At 52.5% G+C, this 15,536-nt stretch overlaps 1 protein-coding gene across 1 annotated transcript; it reads left to right on the plus strand.

Annotated features, from left to right (window-relative positions):
- Window positions 1-2,627: 2,627 nt before the first annotated feature.
- On the plus strand, window positions 2,628-8,099 carry LOC311629636 (spermatogenesis-associated protein 31A6-like; the record flags this gene model as incomplete). The annotated part of the gene is made up of 4 exons (XM_084897904.1): window positions 2,628-2,810; window positions 5,521-7,089; window positions 7,528-7,766; window positions 8,063-8,099. The coding sequence occupies 4 exons, from the start codon at window positions 2,628-2,630 to the stop codon at window positions 8,097-8,099; spliced, it is 2,028 nt and encodes a 675-aa protein (XP_084754030.1).
- Window positions 8,100-15,536: the final 7,437 nt, after the last annotated feature.

Consider the following 15,536-nt stretch of genomic DNA (forward strand, 5'->3'; position numbering starts at 1 on the left):
AAGAGGACCACACCATGACACATCATAATTTAAATGCCAAGAGCAAAAGACAAAGAGATAATCTTACAAGCTGCAAGAGATAAACAGTTACCTACAAGGGAGCATCCATAGGACTATCAGCTGATTTCTCAACAGAAACCATGAAGGCCAGACGGGAGTGGCAAGAAATATTCAAAGTGATGAAGAGCAAGAACCTACAACCAAGATTACTCTACCCAGCAAAGTTATCATTCAGAATTGAAGGGCAGATAAAAAGCTTCACAGATCAGAAAAAAGGAGTACGTCACCACCAAACCAGTATTATATGAAATGCTCAAAGGTGTTCTTTAAAAAGAGGAAAAAGAAGAAAAAAGTAAAGATAAAAATTATGAACAACAAATACATATCTATCAACAAGTGAATCTAAAAGTCAAGTGAATGAAAAATCTGAGGAACAGAATGAACTGGTGAATATAATAGAATCAGGGGCATAGAATGGGAGGGGATTGATAATTCTCAGGGGGAAAGGGGTGTCTGTGTGGGGGGGTATGGGAAGAGACTGGGGGAGTAGTAAGGGCAAAGGAATGGATGGGGACCAGGTGGAGGGGAGCTATGGGAAGGAAAAAGGAGAAACAATTGTAATAATCTGAACAATAAAGATTTATTAAGATAAAACATAATAAAATAATAATAAAAACAAAAACACAAAAAAATAAAAATAAAAACTGACACCAAAGAAATACAAAGGAATGTAAGAAAATATTATGAATAATGAAATACCAAAATATTGGACAATCTACAGTAGAAGAAATATATAAATTCCTAGGAACATACAACCTTCCAAAATAAAATCAGGAAGAATCAGAAAACCTGAGTAGACAGATTACAACTAGTAAAATTGGAGCAGTAATAATAATTTTAAAAACTCCCAACAAACAAAAGCCTTGGACTGGATGGATTTACAGGTGAATTTTACCAAATATTCAAAGAAGAACTACCATCTATCCTTCTCAAACTACCCCCAAAATTCAAGAGGATAGAAGACCCCCAAGTTCACTTTATGAGGCCAGCGAGAAGGGGACACACATTCCCTTTAAGTGCACCTGGGGTGTCAAAACAAATTTTCCATGTGGGTCCCCATTACTGCTGCTGAAGGGATGCAGAGGGAAGTCTGTATGGTACCATAAGCTCTCTCTAGATGGTTCAGGCTGGACTTGAGGCTCCAGATGTCTGGAGGGGAGGGCATGGAAGGCAAGGCACAGTCAGAAATGAGAATATGTACAGACACACTAGAGATATCCGAAGAGACTGCTTAAGACCTGAATCAGCCCCAGGTTTGGACCCCTTGTCTCACCTTCCATCCTACAAATCTTAAGGGTCAGTACCTCAGCTCACCCTGACCCATTCCTGGTTTCTGAATATAGCACAAATGCACATGTCTGAATGTTTATGCATTGTCCCCAGATTTATATGTTGAAATCCTAACTCCTAAAGATGATAGGGCCTTTGAGTGGTACTTATAAGCCCTCATTAATGGGATTGGTGTTTTATGAAAAAGGCTCCAAAGGTCCCTAGCCTCTTTCCACCATGTGAGAACACGGAGAGAAGGCTATAGCTGTGAACCAGGAAAAGGGCCATCACCAGAAGGTGGCCTCATGCCTTGACCTTGGACTTGCCAGCCTCTAGAACTGTGAGAAGTAAATTTCTATTGTTTTTAATCTGTCCAGTTTGTGATATTTTGTTCTAGCAGCCCTAAGGGACTAGGACAACATGTTTCAAAACATATATGGAGAGTGAAGACTGGGCCAACAGAACATTTGAAAAAAAGTTTTAAGTAGAGAAATTATGGAGTCTTGGATTTGAAAATACTGCATTGGTTTGTAAAAGGATGGGAGAGAGGGGGGGGAGGGAGAGAGAGACAGAGAGAGAGAGAGAGAGAGAGAGAGAGAGAGAGACAGAGAGAGAGAGAGAGAGAGAGAGAAACACATGTCCCAAAAGTCTTTGTGCAATTTAAAGCTTTACTAACTCAGAAATATAAATGCTGTAAATTTATAAGATTATTATTTAAAGATTTAACTACATATAACTCTTTAATACTTAGATTTATACATCATGAATAACAAATTATAACTTTTTTTGTGTAGGTAGCTCTTATTGTCAAAACAAACACTACTCAAAATTCACAAAACTGAGTAAGTCCAAAAGTTCTGAGCCTGGGTTTATACAAGACAAAAATATGATGTGCAGAAGCTGGAGTTGAGGACAAAGGAAATAAAATAAAAATCCCTGGGAAATAGCCACAATTTCAGGTTCAAGTTCAGATTTTCAAGGTTTATGAAACTAGTGAGCCTCAAGTCAAGATCTCTTAGGGACAAAGGGAACCTTCCAGATGAAACTAATGGGAAATTGGCTAAGGTCTCTCTGGCAGGACGAGAGAAGAGCTGGAAGGAGAGATCTAGAAGGTCCAGAAGGGCACAGGGAGATGCGGGGCTGGGTGTGGGGGATGGGCATCCTCCTCCTCTTATTGCCCCTCCCCCACCCTCAGGAAGCTTTGTGACAAGGTCACAGCTCTGTGATGCAGCCTGGGATTCTGCCCCCAGTGCACTGGCAGTGCACAGTTGCCTGAGGGCAGCAGTGCGATTCAGATCATGGAGAACCTTCTCTGTCCTCTGAAAAGCGCCATTGCTCCCTGGCAGCGCTCCAGTCCTTGCTGGATGATGGATGTCATCCTTGGCATCGTGTGTGGAGTGCTGCTCTTACTTGTGTACGTCCGCCACTCCGAGAGTGCTGGACCCTCACCACCCCGGAGGGAACATGGAAACACCAGGAAGGTGAGGATCTCTTGGCCCAGGCCCAACGGAGATTATCTTTTTTCCTTTCTTTTTTTTTTAAATATATATATCTTATCAATTTTTTTCACAGGGAGGATGGGTGAGGGAGGGAGAGTGAGAAACATCAATGAGACCTGCACCACCACCCCCTCCCCACCACTGGGGATGTGCCCGCAACCAATGTACATGCCCTTCACAGGATATGAACCTGGGACCCTTGAGTCCGCAGGCCAATGCTCTATCCATTGAGCCAAGCCAATTAGGGCTCTTTTTTCTATTCTTATTCCCACTTTTCTGAATGTCCTATGGAGACTCCTGTGATGCGAGTAGAGAGCAGCTGCTCTCAGGAAAGGATAGAACCTCATCCTGCTGGGAACCAGCCAGGCAGGAGGGTTAGAGCAGGGGAGGAGTTCTATGCAGAGATGTCCCACCAGGAGGCCAGCTGTGGTGGGGCTTAGGGCGCGGCCCCAAACACAGTGACCAGTGGCCAAGGACGGAATGCTAAGGGCCCTGGTTCCCCACCGCCTTCCTGGGCAGGTGCCTCTGGGGAGCCTCCCCTCTGTGGGGCTGATCAGAGGACAGTGGCCTGAGGGAGCCCCTGGGGCCGCTGAGCTGGGGCTGGCGTGGGCTGTGGCCTCAGGGAGCACAGTCCCACCTGAGGGAGCTCCAGGCAGGCTGCAGGTCTGAGGATGTGTGTGTGTTTCTTGAGCGGAAAAGCAGACATCAAAGAATTCAATGGTGCATCTCACATAGAAAATTCTTTTTTCCATTCCTCAAAGAAGAAAACAAAATGTTTTACCCACTTTAAAACTAAGCAAAAGGCCAGCTTTAAATCAACATGGTTTTATTCCTATCATAAATACTCACTGAACCATGAATTTCTCAATACTTTTGGAGAAGAAACAATAAAGCTAAGACTCCACAGAATACTTGAGCATTAAAGAAACTCTGACACTAGAAAATAGTAATAAGTGAAGGGGGCAGAACCAGAGAGCCCGGGAGGTAACTGTAGAGAGTCATATTGTTCACGAACCCTGAGCGTCTGCCGCTTGTCTAGAGAAGAGAATGAGATGGGGTCCCAGCCCCCCGTTTTTCTTGTCTCAGCGTTCAGTGGAGCCCAGGAGGAGCAGGAGCAGCAGGAGCAGGAGCAGGAGGAAAAGTGCAGCTTTGAAAGGTGAGCTTCTGCCCTCACTCAGGCTGCCTGAGACTTTGCCTCCATCTGCACTGTCCCTGGGACCAGGCAGGTCCAAGGATGCCAGCGGCAGAGCTGTCTCTCAGGAAGCAGGGCCTCCGTGGCTCCTGGAAGGAGGCAGAAGGCAGATGCTTCCCAGATCCCATGCTGGGAACGAAGCCTCAGGGCCTGGACCTGGGTGCTTCCCTAGCAGGGGTCCCAGGAGGGCCCTGGGCTGTTGTGGACCAGTAGTGCCGGACTGGGAGCAGGACCCCAGGTCCAGCTGTGGGCGTGCTGTTTACCTTTGCTCAGAGCCCTCCCTGGTGCCCCTGCCTTTTTTCCCCACAGGGACCTCGGGGGGAGGGGGAGCGCAGGGGGTAGTGGATGGAAACACTTTGTAAATGACAGAGCACTACCTGTGCTGAGCCTTCCATCCCTGTCAGGAGTCATATGGCCTTGACCCTGATGCTTGGGCTCCTGAGGCAGCTCTCCAGGGTGTCACTCTTTAAGGCCCATGGCACTCAGCCTCCCATCAGACCCCCTGGCCCTGATCCATCATGTGACCCAGTCTCCTGATTTCCAGCCTGCAGAGAGTGCCTGCAAGACCTGGAAAAGACTCGGGGCCTAATTAACCTTCTCGGAAGGTAAAGAATCTTCCCCTTCTCTCCTGGGTCCTCTTCCCCCGAACCTATGACGTCCCCTTAGGCCGCCTGGCACTGCCCTGGGAGGGGCCATGGGGCAGGGTGTGGCGATGGCCCTGGGGTGAGGGACAGCAGGAGCACTGGGAAGTCAGTGTCAGGACCATGAAGGACCCTGGAGGTGCCCACCCCGCCCGGCCTGCCTACCCGCCTGCTCCTGGCTGCAGCCTGTGCCTCCATCTCCTGCAGCCACCTGGGGAGGCCCCCTGAACAGGGCGGCTTTCGTCAGCGCTCCTGTCAAGACCCCTCTGGTGAGGTCTGCGAAGCAGCGCCTGCTGGAGCCAACGGGCCCTGTGGGGCGCCTGTGGAAGATGCTGCTCCCACCATGTCCCCCTCGGCCTCTCTGGCTCCTGTGACTGAGTGCCCGTTACCTCCGGCCTCCACCTTGTCACCAGGACCGACCACCTCCTCTGTCCCCCTTCATTCGCACTCATCCCTGAGTGCCTCTCGGACACCAGAGCCTTTTCTTTTGCTGGATGACCTTTCACCACAGCCACTTGCACTTTCCTATTCCCCTTCACTTCCCCCTGATTCAGGGGCCCACCCTCCACCTCCCACAGCCTCCTCTGCCTCACCACCACCACCAGCCTCCACTCTGACTCTTCCCCAGTGTGACTCAGTGGCACTGACACTGGGCCCCGTCCCGCAGAGCTCATGTCCACACACACCTCGGTCGACTTCTCCCTGCCCAGTTCAACTGCAGGCTACAGTCTCTCCACTGCTTTCCCATCCCCAGCCCTTGTCTCCCTTGGCGTTCCCATCTCTACCCTTGCCCCCACCTCTGGCTCAGGTCCAGACCCGATGCTCTCTACCAGACCTACCACCTTCTTCTCCGCCTCAGATTGGAAGCTGTGGAGTATCATGCCCCACAGCCCAGAATGAGACACAATTTTTATTCCCAATTGAGATTCCACATCCAGAACGGCCCTTGTTGCAGAAGCAAGTAGAAAGCAGGTGGGATTTATCCTCTGTAGTCAAAAGGTCTCAGGAAGTCTTCAGTGTCTTCACTTCCAACTGTCCCAAGGACAGCATCCTTCCTGAGAATTTTCCTATCAATCCTGAGCCCCGGAAGCAACTGGAGCCGCATCTGCAAAACTGGCATATGCAACACAGCTGGGAGCTGTCCCCCAAGATCCAAGAACCTCCCAAACCAGGGCACCATCAGAGCAAATTACCAGACACCTGTCAGGCAGAGGACAAGCATGAATCCTCACAGCCCTCTTCACACACAGGTGAAAGCAGCAATGACACACAGAGCGTGGGGCTCCAGCTAAGCCCCGTCACAGGGAAGGTCCCAAAAGATCTCTCCAGGGGCTCAGAAAGCTCCCTAGTGACGTTTCACAGGGTAGACTCCGAGGAGTCAGAAAGTGACGTGATGCTTTTGAGAAGGGACTCCGGAAGTGATTTACTGAGGAACTTAGACAAAAATCTAGAAAACACGCTAAAAGGCCACTTGGACAGCAAGTTGGGACAGAGGAGCAAGAGCCTGATGAGTGTGCATGGACGCTGGCTTGATGTCAGCCACTCTTCTGCCAAGGCTGACACTCACATGGAAACCAAAAATCTGGGAATTTTGAAGGATTGGGAACCCTGCATGAACACCTCTCATGGGGTGGTCTTTCTCGATACTGACGTTCAAAAGGTGCTGGAAGCACATATTACAAAGTTTTGGGTGAAGCACAGGTGGGGCCTGCCCCTCAAGGTCCTCAAGCCCATGCGTCTCGTTAAGTTGAAAAGGGCTCAAACCTCACCCATTCCCCACTCATCTACCTGTGTATCTGGGGCCTTCTCAATAGACAAAATGGTTGAGTTCCCGGAAAAACCATCTCAGGCCTGTCCAGGAGAGAAAGTGAAAACAGACGACTCAGTTCCCACCCTGGCAAGATCTCTCCTTGCCCCCTCACGTGTGTGTGAGGAAATGCAGAGTGCTCTGGGAGGGACCCCACCGGGTCCTTCAAAGGCCTCTCTGACTAGACAGGAGGGTAGGCCACCATCTCAGTCTGTCTCACTGACCTGGAAGAGGAAGACTGTGGAGTGGGCTGAGAGGGATAGTCTAGATCTCAGTCCAGGTTCAGCCATGGCCAGGAATGATCCAAGAGGGAAGGGCAGGGGTAGGGCCTCACAAGAGACCTTCAATGGGGTAGCAATGCAGGTGATGAACTTAATATCCCAATCTTTGAGGGCCAAAGAGATCAAGGAGACAATGGAGGCCAGTGTGTCCTCTGCTCTTCAACCAGAGTTGGGAACCAATGTACAGACAATATCCCAAAACATCAATGCACATTTGAAGACTGTAGAATCTCCAGGGACCAGTAACGACTCCCCTGTCCCTAGAACATCTTTTCTCCAAGAACGAGGAGAGCCATGCCTTAACAAAGAGGTCATTAATGAACTTAAGTCTAAAGTGCAGGTACCGTCAAAGAACCAACCTCCAGACAGTCCCACACACATGCCCCTTGCTGCAGACAAGGTGCACCACCGCCACTCCCAGAAAGCGCCCCCTGGAGTCAGGCCAGCGTCCCATGTGTTATGTGGCCTTAAGACACCCCAAAGGAGCAGCCAAGGGAAGCAGGAATCCAGAATGTCATATATGCAGGACTCATGGAAGAATCAGAGACAAATGATTGCCCCTACCTACATGAGACAGAATTGTAGGAGGCCCAACTCAAGAGAGCAGGCAAAAGGGCCTGAGAAATTGGGGACTTCTCTTACTAGTAGAATGACCCCCTCTGCCAAAGCTTGGGGCACAGGAGACTCTGTTGAGAGGCAATACCCCTATCTGGAGCCAGAGAAGAAACAGGGTCCTTCTGAAAGTTTCTTCAGACAAACAATGAGGCTCTTTTTTCAGGGGATTTTCCCCAATAAAAAACCCAAAGGTCAGGATGCTCTGCTAGACTACAAACTCAATTCAGCTACTGCCCAGAACAAAGTACCAGGCAAAAGCATATCAGTTACGGGCAGCAAGATCCCTGAGGCTCAGACACTCATAACAACTGTAGGGCAGATTCTCGAGGAGAAAATTCACCAGGGACTTCGTACCACAGCATTAAATGAGCACAAACAGGAACCCAAAACCCCAGTGTGCAGGTATGTTTGCTACAGCAGGCTTCCTTTCTGCGCGAAAGGGGGAGTGATGAGTCACACAGCCTGCAGTCACCAGGCCAACTCCAATCAGAGTTGTTCCACTAGGAAAGGGCAAGTCAGACAGACAGAGTGCTTGAAAAGCATCAAATTCACTGATGAGCCCGTGGGCCTGAGTCGCCCCACATTCCTGGCCTCCAAGACATCTTTGTCTTCAGTCAGATCCTGCCAGCATGGGCCAAAGGGGCCAGGTGCCCTAGGCCACCATCAGCACTGCCCGAGGCACTGTCTTTTTCCGGTAGGTGTCTTGTCTGCTCGTCCATAAACATGTCTCCATGAAAAAAATCAGTCCATTTTCTCAGCACATTCAAAATATTTAATTTTCCTCAATATATGTTTGTTTCCTCCTAAGAGCTGGTGCAGTGGCTTCTGTCTGTGGTGCTCAGTGTACACTTTGGCTTCTAGAAGGGAGGGGCATAGAGGGAGACTGACTGGCATTGTAAGCTTATCTCAAGTTCTTTCACTGTGTGTTTTCACAATATGTCACTACAGAGCAAAAACTCTAAAACAAGAAGAGAAAAATCCATAAAGACCCACCCCAGGATCTGGTTCAACTCAATTTCTCCTGCTTCTGCTCTACTTTGAACTTTATGCAGCTCTAGGGAACAGGTTTACAGGGACATCACAGGGCTGGGCATCCCACTCAGGCTCCAGAAAGTATCAGAGCAAAGTAAATGGAAGTTTGGGGGTGGGTGTAGTGGTGTGGAGGTTGCTGGGCCCTGAGTTCAAAAGCAAGCTCTTGGTGGGAAATTAATAGCATCTGCCCTTAAGATGAAGACTGGGGTGGAGATGGCCCTGTGAGCCCCTCTGAGCTTAGCCTGGATAAAATACAGCTCCCCTCCCCACCCCTGCCTGCCCCACACTTAGAGCCCAGCGAGGAAGGCACTCTTCACTCCACGTGGATAGAAGGCAGTGACAGGGAGTCTGCTGAGGGCTGAGTTCACCTCTGCCCCAGATGAGTGAGTGGCCATGGCCACGGGTCACCTGCCTCTCTCTGTGTAAATCCGAGGGAAGGAGTTCTGGCTGGACGGAATGGAGCGTGACTGTGTGGGATCCCAATCTGACAGTCGGATACCATGAACCTCAGGCGGAATGTGGGTAAAGAAGGGAAAGGTTGGATCCAAGGAAGAAGGCAAAGTGGCACAGAGTGTTCATAACTGTGCAGTGACCGAGGAGCCCTGAGGTCCCACCGCCATCTACAGCCTGGGGGTGGGGGAAGGGCTGCACCCCAGGTCTTCACCTGCTCCTACTCCCAGTCCACAGACCTAAAGAAGCCACCTCTAGGGCCAAACGGAGGGGTAATGTCCTCACAATACTTAATAAGCCCGCACACCCTCACCTCCTGAGTTCTAGAAAGGATGATTAACGACACGTGGAAAGCCAGGACGAGGGAATTCAGATATCACTCCCAGGGTGGTAACCTTCACAGAAACACATGAACCAAGCCTGCTCCGGGGGAGAGATGGGGACTCAGAAGGCTGAGACCAGCTGCCATCACATAAGTCTTAAAGGGGCCATCAAACAGGACTTGGCACATGGGAAGGTGGAAGGGACCTCAGAATGGGGGCTGCAGGCCAGGAGAGGTGGGGTCCCTTTATGCTCTAATCCTAGTGCAGCTGCCCTCCCCGCCCCCAACCATACCTGAAGTAGGAAGAGAGCTTACCCTCTGAACGGAAGGCAGTGTCATTCCTTCCGCCTTTGTATTGTAAGAAATAATAACAGGCCTCACATAGGTATCCAGCGCTTTCCAAAGGGTGCACTCTGAGAGACTCCATACTTCTCCTTGCTCACAGGCAGCCAGGTGCCCTTGCCTTGGTAAAATCTCTTTTAATGTCAAGTGTGTATCACTGGGTAAGTCTCCCAGAGGCTCCATCGGGAGGACGGCCTCAGGCCTTTAAGGGGAGCAGGGCTGACACCAGGGCGGTTTTGGCCTATTTATTTCAATCAAAAGTAATCCTGCCCTCGGTTCCCCATAATTAACAAGTGTATAACTATCAGTTTTTCAACTCCCTTAAGTCACTGAATCATAAAATGATGGAATATGGTCATGGCATCGGCTAACATTCCACTGGATCTTTTTTACAGTGCAACATACGCTGGTTCAGTTTATTAATCAGAACAAAATGGGATCAACTGGGGAATAGTTCACAGAGGGAAAATACCTTTTTCAAGTTGACTATCTTAATGGGGTTCAAATAAGTGATTATTCTTTCATCGTTTGAATTAAAGATAAGAATGAAAGATATAGAGAGACAAATGAGAATGACAATACAACATATCAAAACCTCTGGGATTCAGTGAAAGAAGTAATAAAAGGGAAGTTTATATCATTACAGGCCTATCTCAAGAAACAAGAGAAATCCCACATAAACAACCTAACATGACATCTTAAAGAATTAGAAAAATATCAAAAACAACCAAAAGTCAGCAAAAGAAGTGAAATAATAAAAATTGGAGCAGAATTAAATAAAATAGAGAACAAAAAGGCTAAACAAAAAAATCAATAAAACAAAGAGCTGGTTCTTTGAAAAATTTAAGAAAATCAATAATCCTCTGTCTAGACTCACTAAAGAAAAAAAGGAAAAGACCCATATAAGCAAAATGAGAAATGAGAGAGAAGTCACCACAGGCATCAGAGATACACAAAGGAAAATACTAGAATATTATGAAAGAGTAAATGCCACCAAATTTAATAACCTAGGAAACATGAATAAGTTCCTAGAAGTATATAACCTTTCTATAATCAAAGAGTCACAATTTGCAGTTCGCTCCTCTCTCCTCAAAACCGTTTGCCGTTTTTAGAGCAAATTGTTACCGGAGATGAAAAATGAGTGCTGTATGTTAATTTGAAAAGGCGGCCTCAATTGTTGGACAAAAATGAGGCTCCACAGAGCCTCATTTTTAATAGACTGAATCATGAATAAGAAAACCTAAATACTAGTTTACTTGCTGCTCCATCAAGCCTCGAGCGTTAGGGAGGGAAGGCAGACATTGCCCTGCCTTTAGGGAGAAAGGAAGTTCACAGACAATGTGAACATAGGACAACTGTGGGTGGCATGGGAGCAGGTGAGAAGGGCATCCAACCTGGAGGGGAAGCAAGGGAGGAAGGGTATTGTCAGAAAAGACTTGTTAAAGAGATGAGGACTGAACAGGGGCTTGAAAGTTGAACTGGAGGGGACCAGGCGCAGTGCAGGGAATGACAGCACAAAGTATAATAAGTAAACCACACCTACTAGGTGCCTCCCAGGCTGTCCCACTTCCTGCTGTGTGACCTGCCCTCAGTCCTGACCTCCCCACCCCCACTTCCCCACAGAAAAACGGGGAAAGGAACTCGCTCCCAGGCTCTCTAAGGGAGGAGGTACTACCTGTGTTTCCCCGAAAATAAGACATCCTCCAAAAACAAGACCTACTTACAGGTTTCCTTCTGAGTGAAATATAAGGCATCCCCCGAAAATAAGTCCCCCCTGCCCTCCCTAGGCTCTGTCTCCGAATGCTATTGCTAAACATGAGAGATTTGGCCCACTGATTCTGAAAGAAATGGAGTCACAAGAAATTCACCAGGAAATTCAGGAATTGGATTGTTATGATGATGTTCCAGAAGATGGTGACATGATTGTCATTGAATAAATGAGTAAATTCTTGATACTGTAGGATTCACAGTTTGTCTGGTTTGTATTGACAACTACAGTACCCCCATACCCTATATAGGTAATAAATTTCCTTTATTTTCATTTAACAATAAATGTGTACCGTATACTTCTTCATGGAAAAATAAGACATCCCCTGAAAATAAGACCTAGCACATCTTTGGGAGCAAAAATTAATATAAGACACTGTCTTATTTTCGGGGAAATGGGGTATTACAATATCACCCCGGGAGCTACTGGAAGGGGAGCAGCAGACAGCAATGAGCACACAGGGACACAGGCAGCCCCTTTTGAGCATCGTGATTTCCCGGAGGAGTGAAGGGAGGGCACTGCCCTTTCCACAGATTCCACTTCAGTCACTAGGAGCCCTGCAGGCTCCCTGCCTGATGCCCCGCCCTCCAGGGTGTCCTGTCAAGTTCATTTCCTGTGATGAAGAGGGTTGGCTGCAGGGAAATAGGAAACACTTCTTCCCTTTTCTTCCCATTGCTCCCAGCTTAGTGTTTACAGACGCTAATGTGCCAATCTCTCCAGGATTCCACATAGCCGTGGACTTGGCCTCGCCCATGATTGAGGTAGTGATGGGCCTCCAGTCAGACCCTCTGTACAGGCTCCAGGGAGATTTCGGGGTTCCCAGGTCTCCGAGGTGTGGGCAGCCCAGGCTCTGCCTCCCGCTGGGAACCATTCATCCAAACAATGACTCAAAGGCAGAAACAGCAGGCGAGTGGGGACAGGCGCACAGACACCCGGGGCCAGGTGTGAACGTGATGGTGACAAGGCACACAGGTGAGCAAGTGTGTTCTCTTCAAACACACTCAGTGTTCCTGACAACCTGGGGGGAGACGGGGTAACTTGTTTCACCACCGAGACCCTGAAAGCAGGGAACTCCCAGGACTAATTCGCACAGGGAACGAGGGTCCAGGCTGTGTCCCTCAGCCTCACATTGGCATCCAGGGCCGGCCACCCAGGCAGGGACACATCGGGTGCCCATGGGGAGGGTGCTGACCCGGGAGGGCTGGCAGCTTCTGGACCAGCCCACGACACACGCAGAGTCTGGCACAACCTCTGAGCCCCTTTCTCTGTGTTGAGGCCCAGCTGGGCAGGGAGGGGCAGCGGCCAGGAAAGACGGGCCAGGTGAGAAGTCTCCTTCACAAAGTGCCCAGAGGCCGGAGAGTGGGTGTGCCCGCCGCACGGGACAAGGGAAGGCAGCGGAGGAGGAGCTGAGGGCTGAGCTGGGATTCTGTGGGAGGGGGAGGCCCTGACATGAGTCCATTCTCCCCTGAGCTGTGTGGGTAGCAGAGGGCCAGGCCTCCTCTGGAACTGCAGGGCCTCAGCCCTCCCATGGCTGCTCCGGGGCCTCCGCCCGGGCCACAGCTCTGCTTGCTGGTGGGCAGGGCCCTGCTCAGAGCCTCAGCCTTCCCACCCAGCCTGAGCCCGGGAAGGAATCAGATAGTGAACTTGGGGAAGAGGCATTGGCCAGAGGCAGGGGATGAGGGCCAGGACGGGGCCACCTGGGAGCAGAGCTGGGACAGGCAGTTCTGCAGACAGGGGTCTCCTACTGGCTCTGCTCCCACCAGCCATGGGCCACAGGCACCCGGGCCCCTGCCGCCCCTGCGGGTGGCGCTGGTGAAAGGGCCCCAGGGGTGTGAGGAGGACCTGTTCCCACGCGGATGTAACTCTGGGTCAGCATCTATCACACAGAGCCCAGCCATGGCTGGAGGGAAGGGACAGCAGTCGTCGGCCCTTGAAACCCCGATGTCCCTGAGCCCAGGCCCCCAGCCACAGCAGAGGGGTCCTCCTCCCCCAGCTGGACTAGACTGTCCCGCACAGAAATCCTGCAAGGGACTTGGTATCCTCCCACCACTGTCATTCCCGTGTCCCCACCTTCAACAGGCGTGTCGCCGTTACTCCCTGTCACCCCTGTTCCAGCCTCCCGCACCCCCTCACTCTCAGTCACCCACTGAGACAGGGTGCTCCTCCTGCAGGAGGCCCAGAGGGACAGCCTGCCCCTGAGGCCGAGCCTGTCCCTCTGGGCTCAGGCCTCAGTCTGGCCTTGGGAGCAGAATGATGGAGGGGTCCCCGGGGATGAGAGAGCTGTGTGCTCCCAGGAGCAGTGGGAGGAGGTCCCTGTCAATCAGGAGGAGGGACTGAGGGTCCCTGTGGGTGCAGAGCGCCCAGGACCTCCCGCATGCTCCCTTCCTCTCAGGTCCCTCCAAGGAGCAGCGCAGACCCGAGTGTGGACACAGCAGCCCAGAGCATTTTCAAACAACACTCTCTTTATTCATAACTGACCCACAATGCCCCACAGGTGCTAGCCCTACCCCTATCCTAACCCACCCCGCATAACAGTCCAGCCCTGCTCCTAAGCCACCCCAGGCCCACCCCCCGCTAAGATTCTTGCCCTCCCTCCTACCCAATCCCAGGCCCACCCCTACCCTAAGGATCCTACCCCAGCCCAGGCCCACCCCCCCTTAGGGTCCTGCCCTCCCTCCTGCCTCCATCCTCCCAGCTCAGGGGACCAGCAGGATCAGCCCTGCCATGAGAAGGAGCCCGTGGCTCCTCCGGGGGACAGCCAGGTCCCATCAGGTCTGGGCCCCTCGGGGCGCGGGCAGTGGGGGGCACTCCCCTCTGCTCCATTCTGGCTGCAGTGCCGCTTCCTCCAGCTCCCTGGGTCAGAGGGCTCACGCTTTCTCTTGTGAGGCTGTGAGGAGGGAACCGGCCCCGGAGCCAGTGCTGGCCTCCCCCAGACCCCGAGGTCGGCCCCTGGGCGGGGGGTCTTCTCCGCATGGGCGGGGCCGCCCCCCAGAGCGCGCTTCTGAGGCTGGCAAGCTGCAGGGGAAGCGCGGCTGAGGCCTCGTCTCTGCAGGGACCTGGCCTGGGCAGCGCCCCGGGGCCCCCGGCCTCCAGGGCAGGCCGGGCCCGAGGCAGGGCCAGGGCTCAGAGAGAGCGCGCAGGGCAGCAGGCGGCGGGGGGAGGCCCAGAGGAAGGCCAGGCTGGGGAGGTCCTCCTCGTCCTCAGGGGGCCTGGCCGCTGGCCCCAGCGTCTCCCCGACCACAGAGGCCTCTCCGGGGACGCAGGCGGCCCTGGGTGCCCGTGCAGAGTCCGCAGGCCCGTGGCCCTGGGCAGCAGCGGGGGGGCATCCAGCCCGGAGCGGTGGCTGCTCCTCAGGCCCCGAAGAGACAGCACCAGCCGGGGGCCGGGAGCGGGGGGCGTCTGCTGGGCCGCGCCCCTGAGGGTCCTGGAAGCCAGTCTCTGGCGGGCAGGCTGTGCCACTGACCCCCAGCTGGGGGCCCTGGTCATGCCTCCGGGCATCTTGGCTGCTCGCAGGTTCAGAAGGACGTGAGTCCCACAGGGGAGCACCGAGATGCGGGGGTGCCTGCACGCCCCCCTCCTCGGAGGCCAGGAGTCGCCTCTCTGCCAGCTGGAGGGAGAAGGGACAGTGACTGGCGCTGCACACGTGTGTGAGGAGGAGGAGCGGGCGATGGGACAATGGCACTGGGGGGAGGGGAGGAGGTGACACCGTGACTCGAATCCACAACAGTCTTTAGGCTCTCCTCCGTCCCCTGTGCCATATTCCCAGCTTTGTGCCCCCCTTCTGGGCCCCCATCCCCCTTCCTCTCTGTAGCCCTCTCCTCCTTGTCCTCCCCCTCAGCTCCCACCCAGGGCTGGCCCCTCAGCATGCGCTGCCTGCAGGCAGGGGTGGTGTGGACACAGGCTGTGTGTCCTGGTTCTGGGGTGCTCCCTCCCCTGGCTCCTCCCCAGGCCCTCGATCTACCTTGGTCCCTCCCTCCCTGACTCACCAGGGCCTGTCCCTCCTCTAACTCCCCCGGGTCCCTGGGTCCTATGGTCACTTGGGGTCCCCTCATCACCCTAAGGTCGCACCCTCCCCTGGCTCACCTGGGCAGCAGGGAGCCCTTCTTCCTGCTCCAACTCCTCAGCGAGGGCCAAGGGGTCCAGCTGGGCGTCTGGGGAATTCAGTTGGTTCAGGAACTGGGGGTCAATGACCTCCTCCACCTGGGACAGAGGAAGCGGCCGTGAGCCCCTTGGCAGGGAGGGAACTGGGAGGAGCGGG

Source organism: Pipistrellus hanaki (genome assembly GCF_964339955.1).
Source record: "Pipistrellus hanaki genome assembly, chromosome: 11".
Taxonomy (NCBI): domain Eukaryota; kingdom Metazoa; phylum Chordata; class Mammalia; order Chiroptera; family Vespertilionidae; genus Pipistrellus; species Pipistrellus hanaki.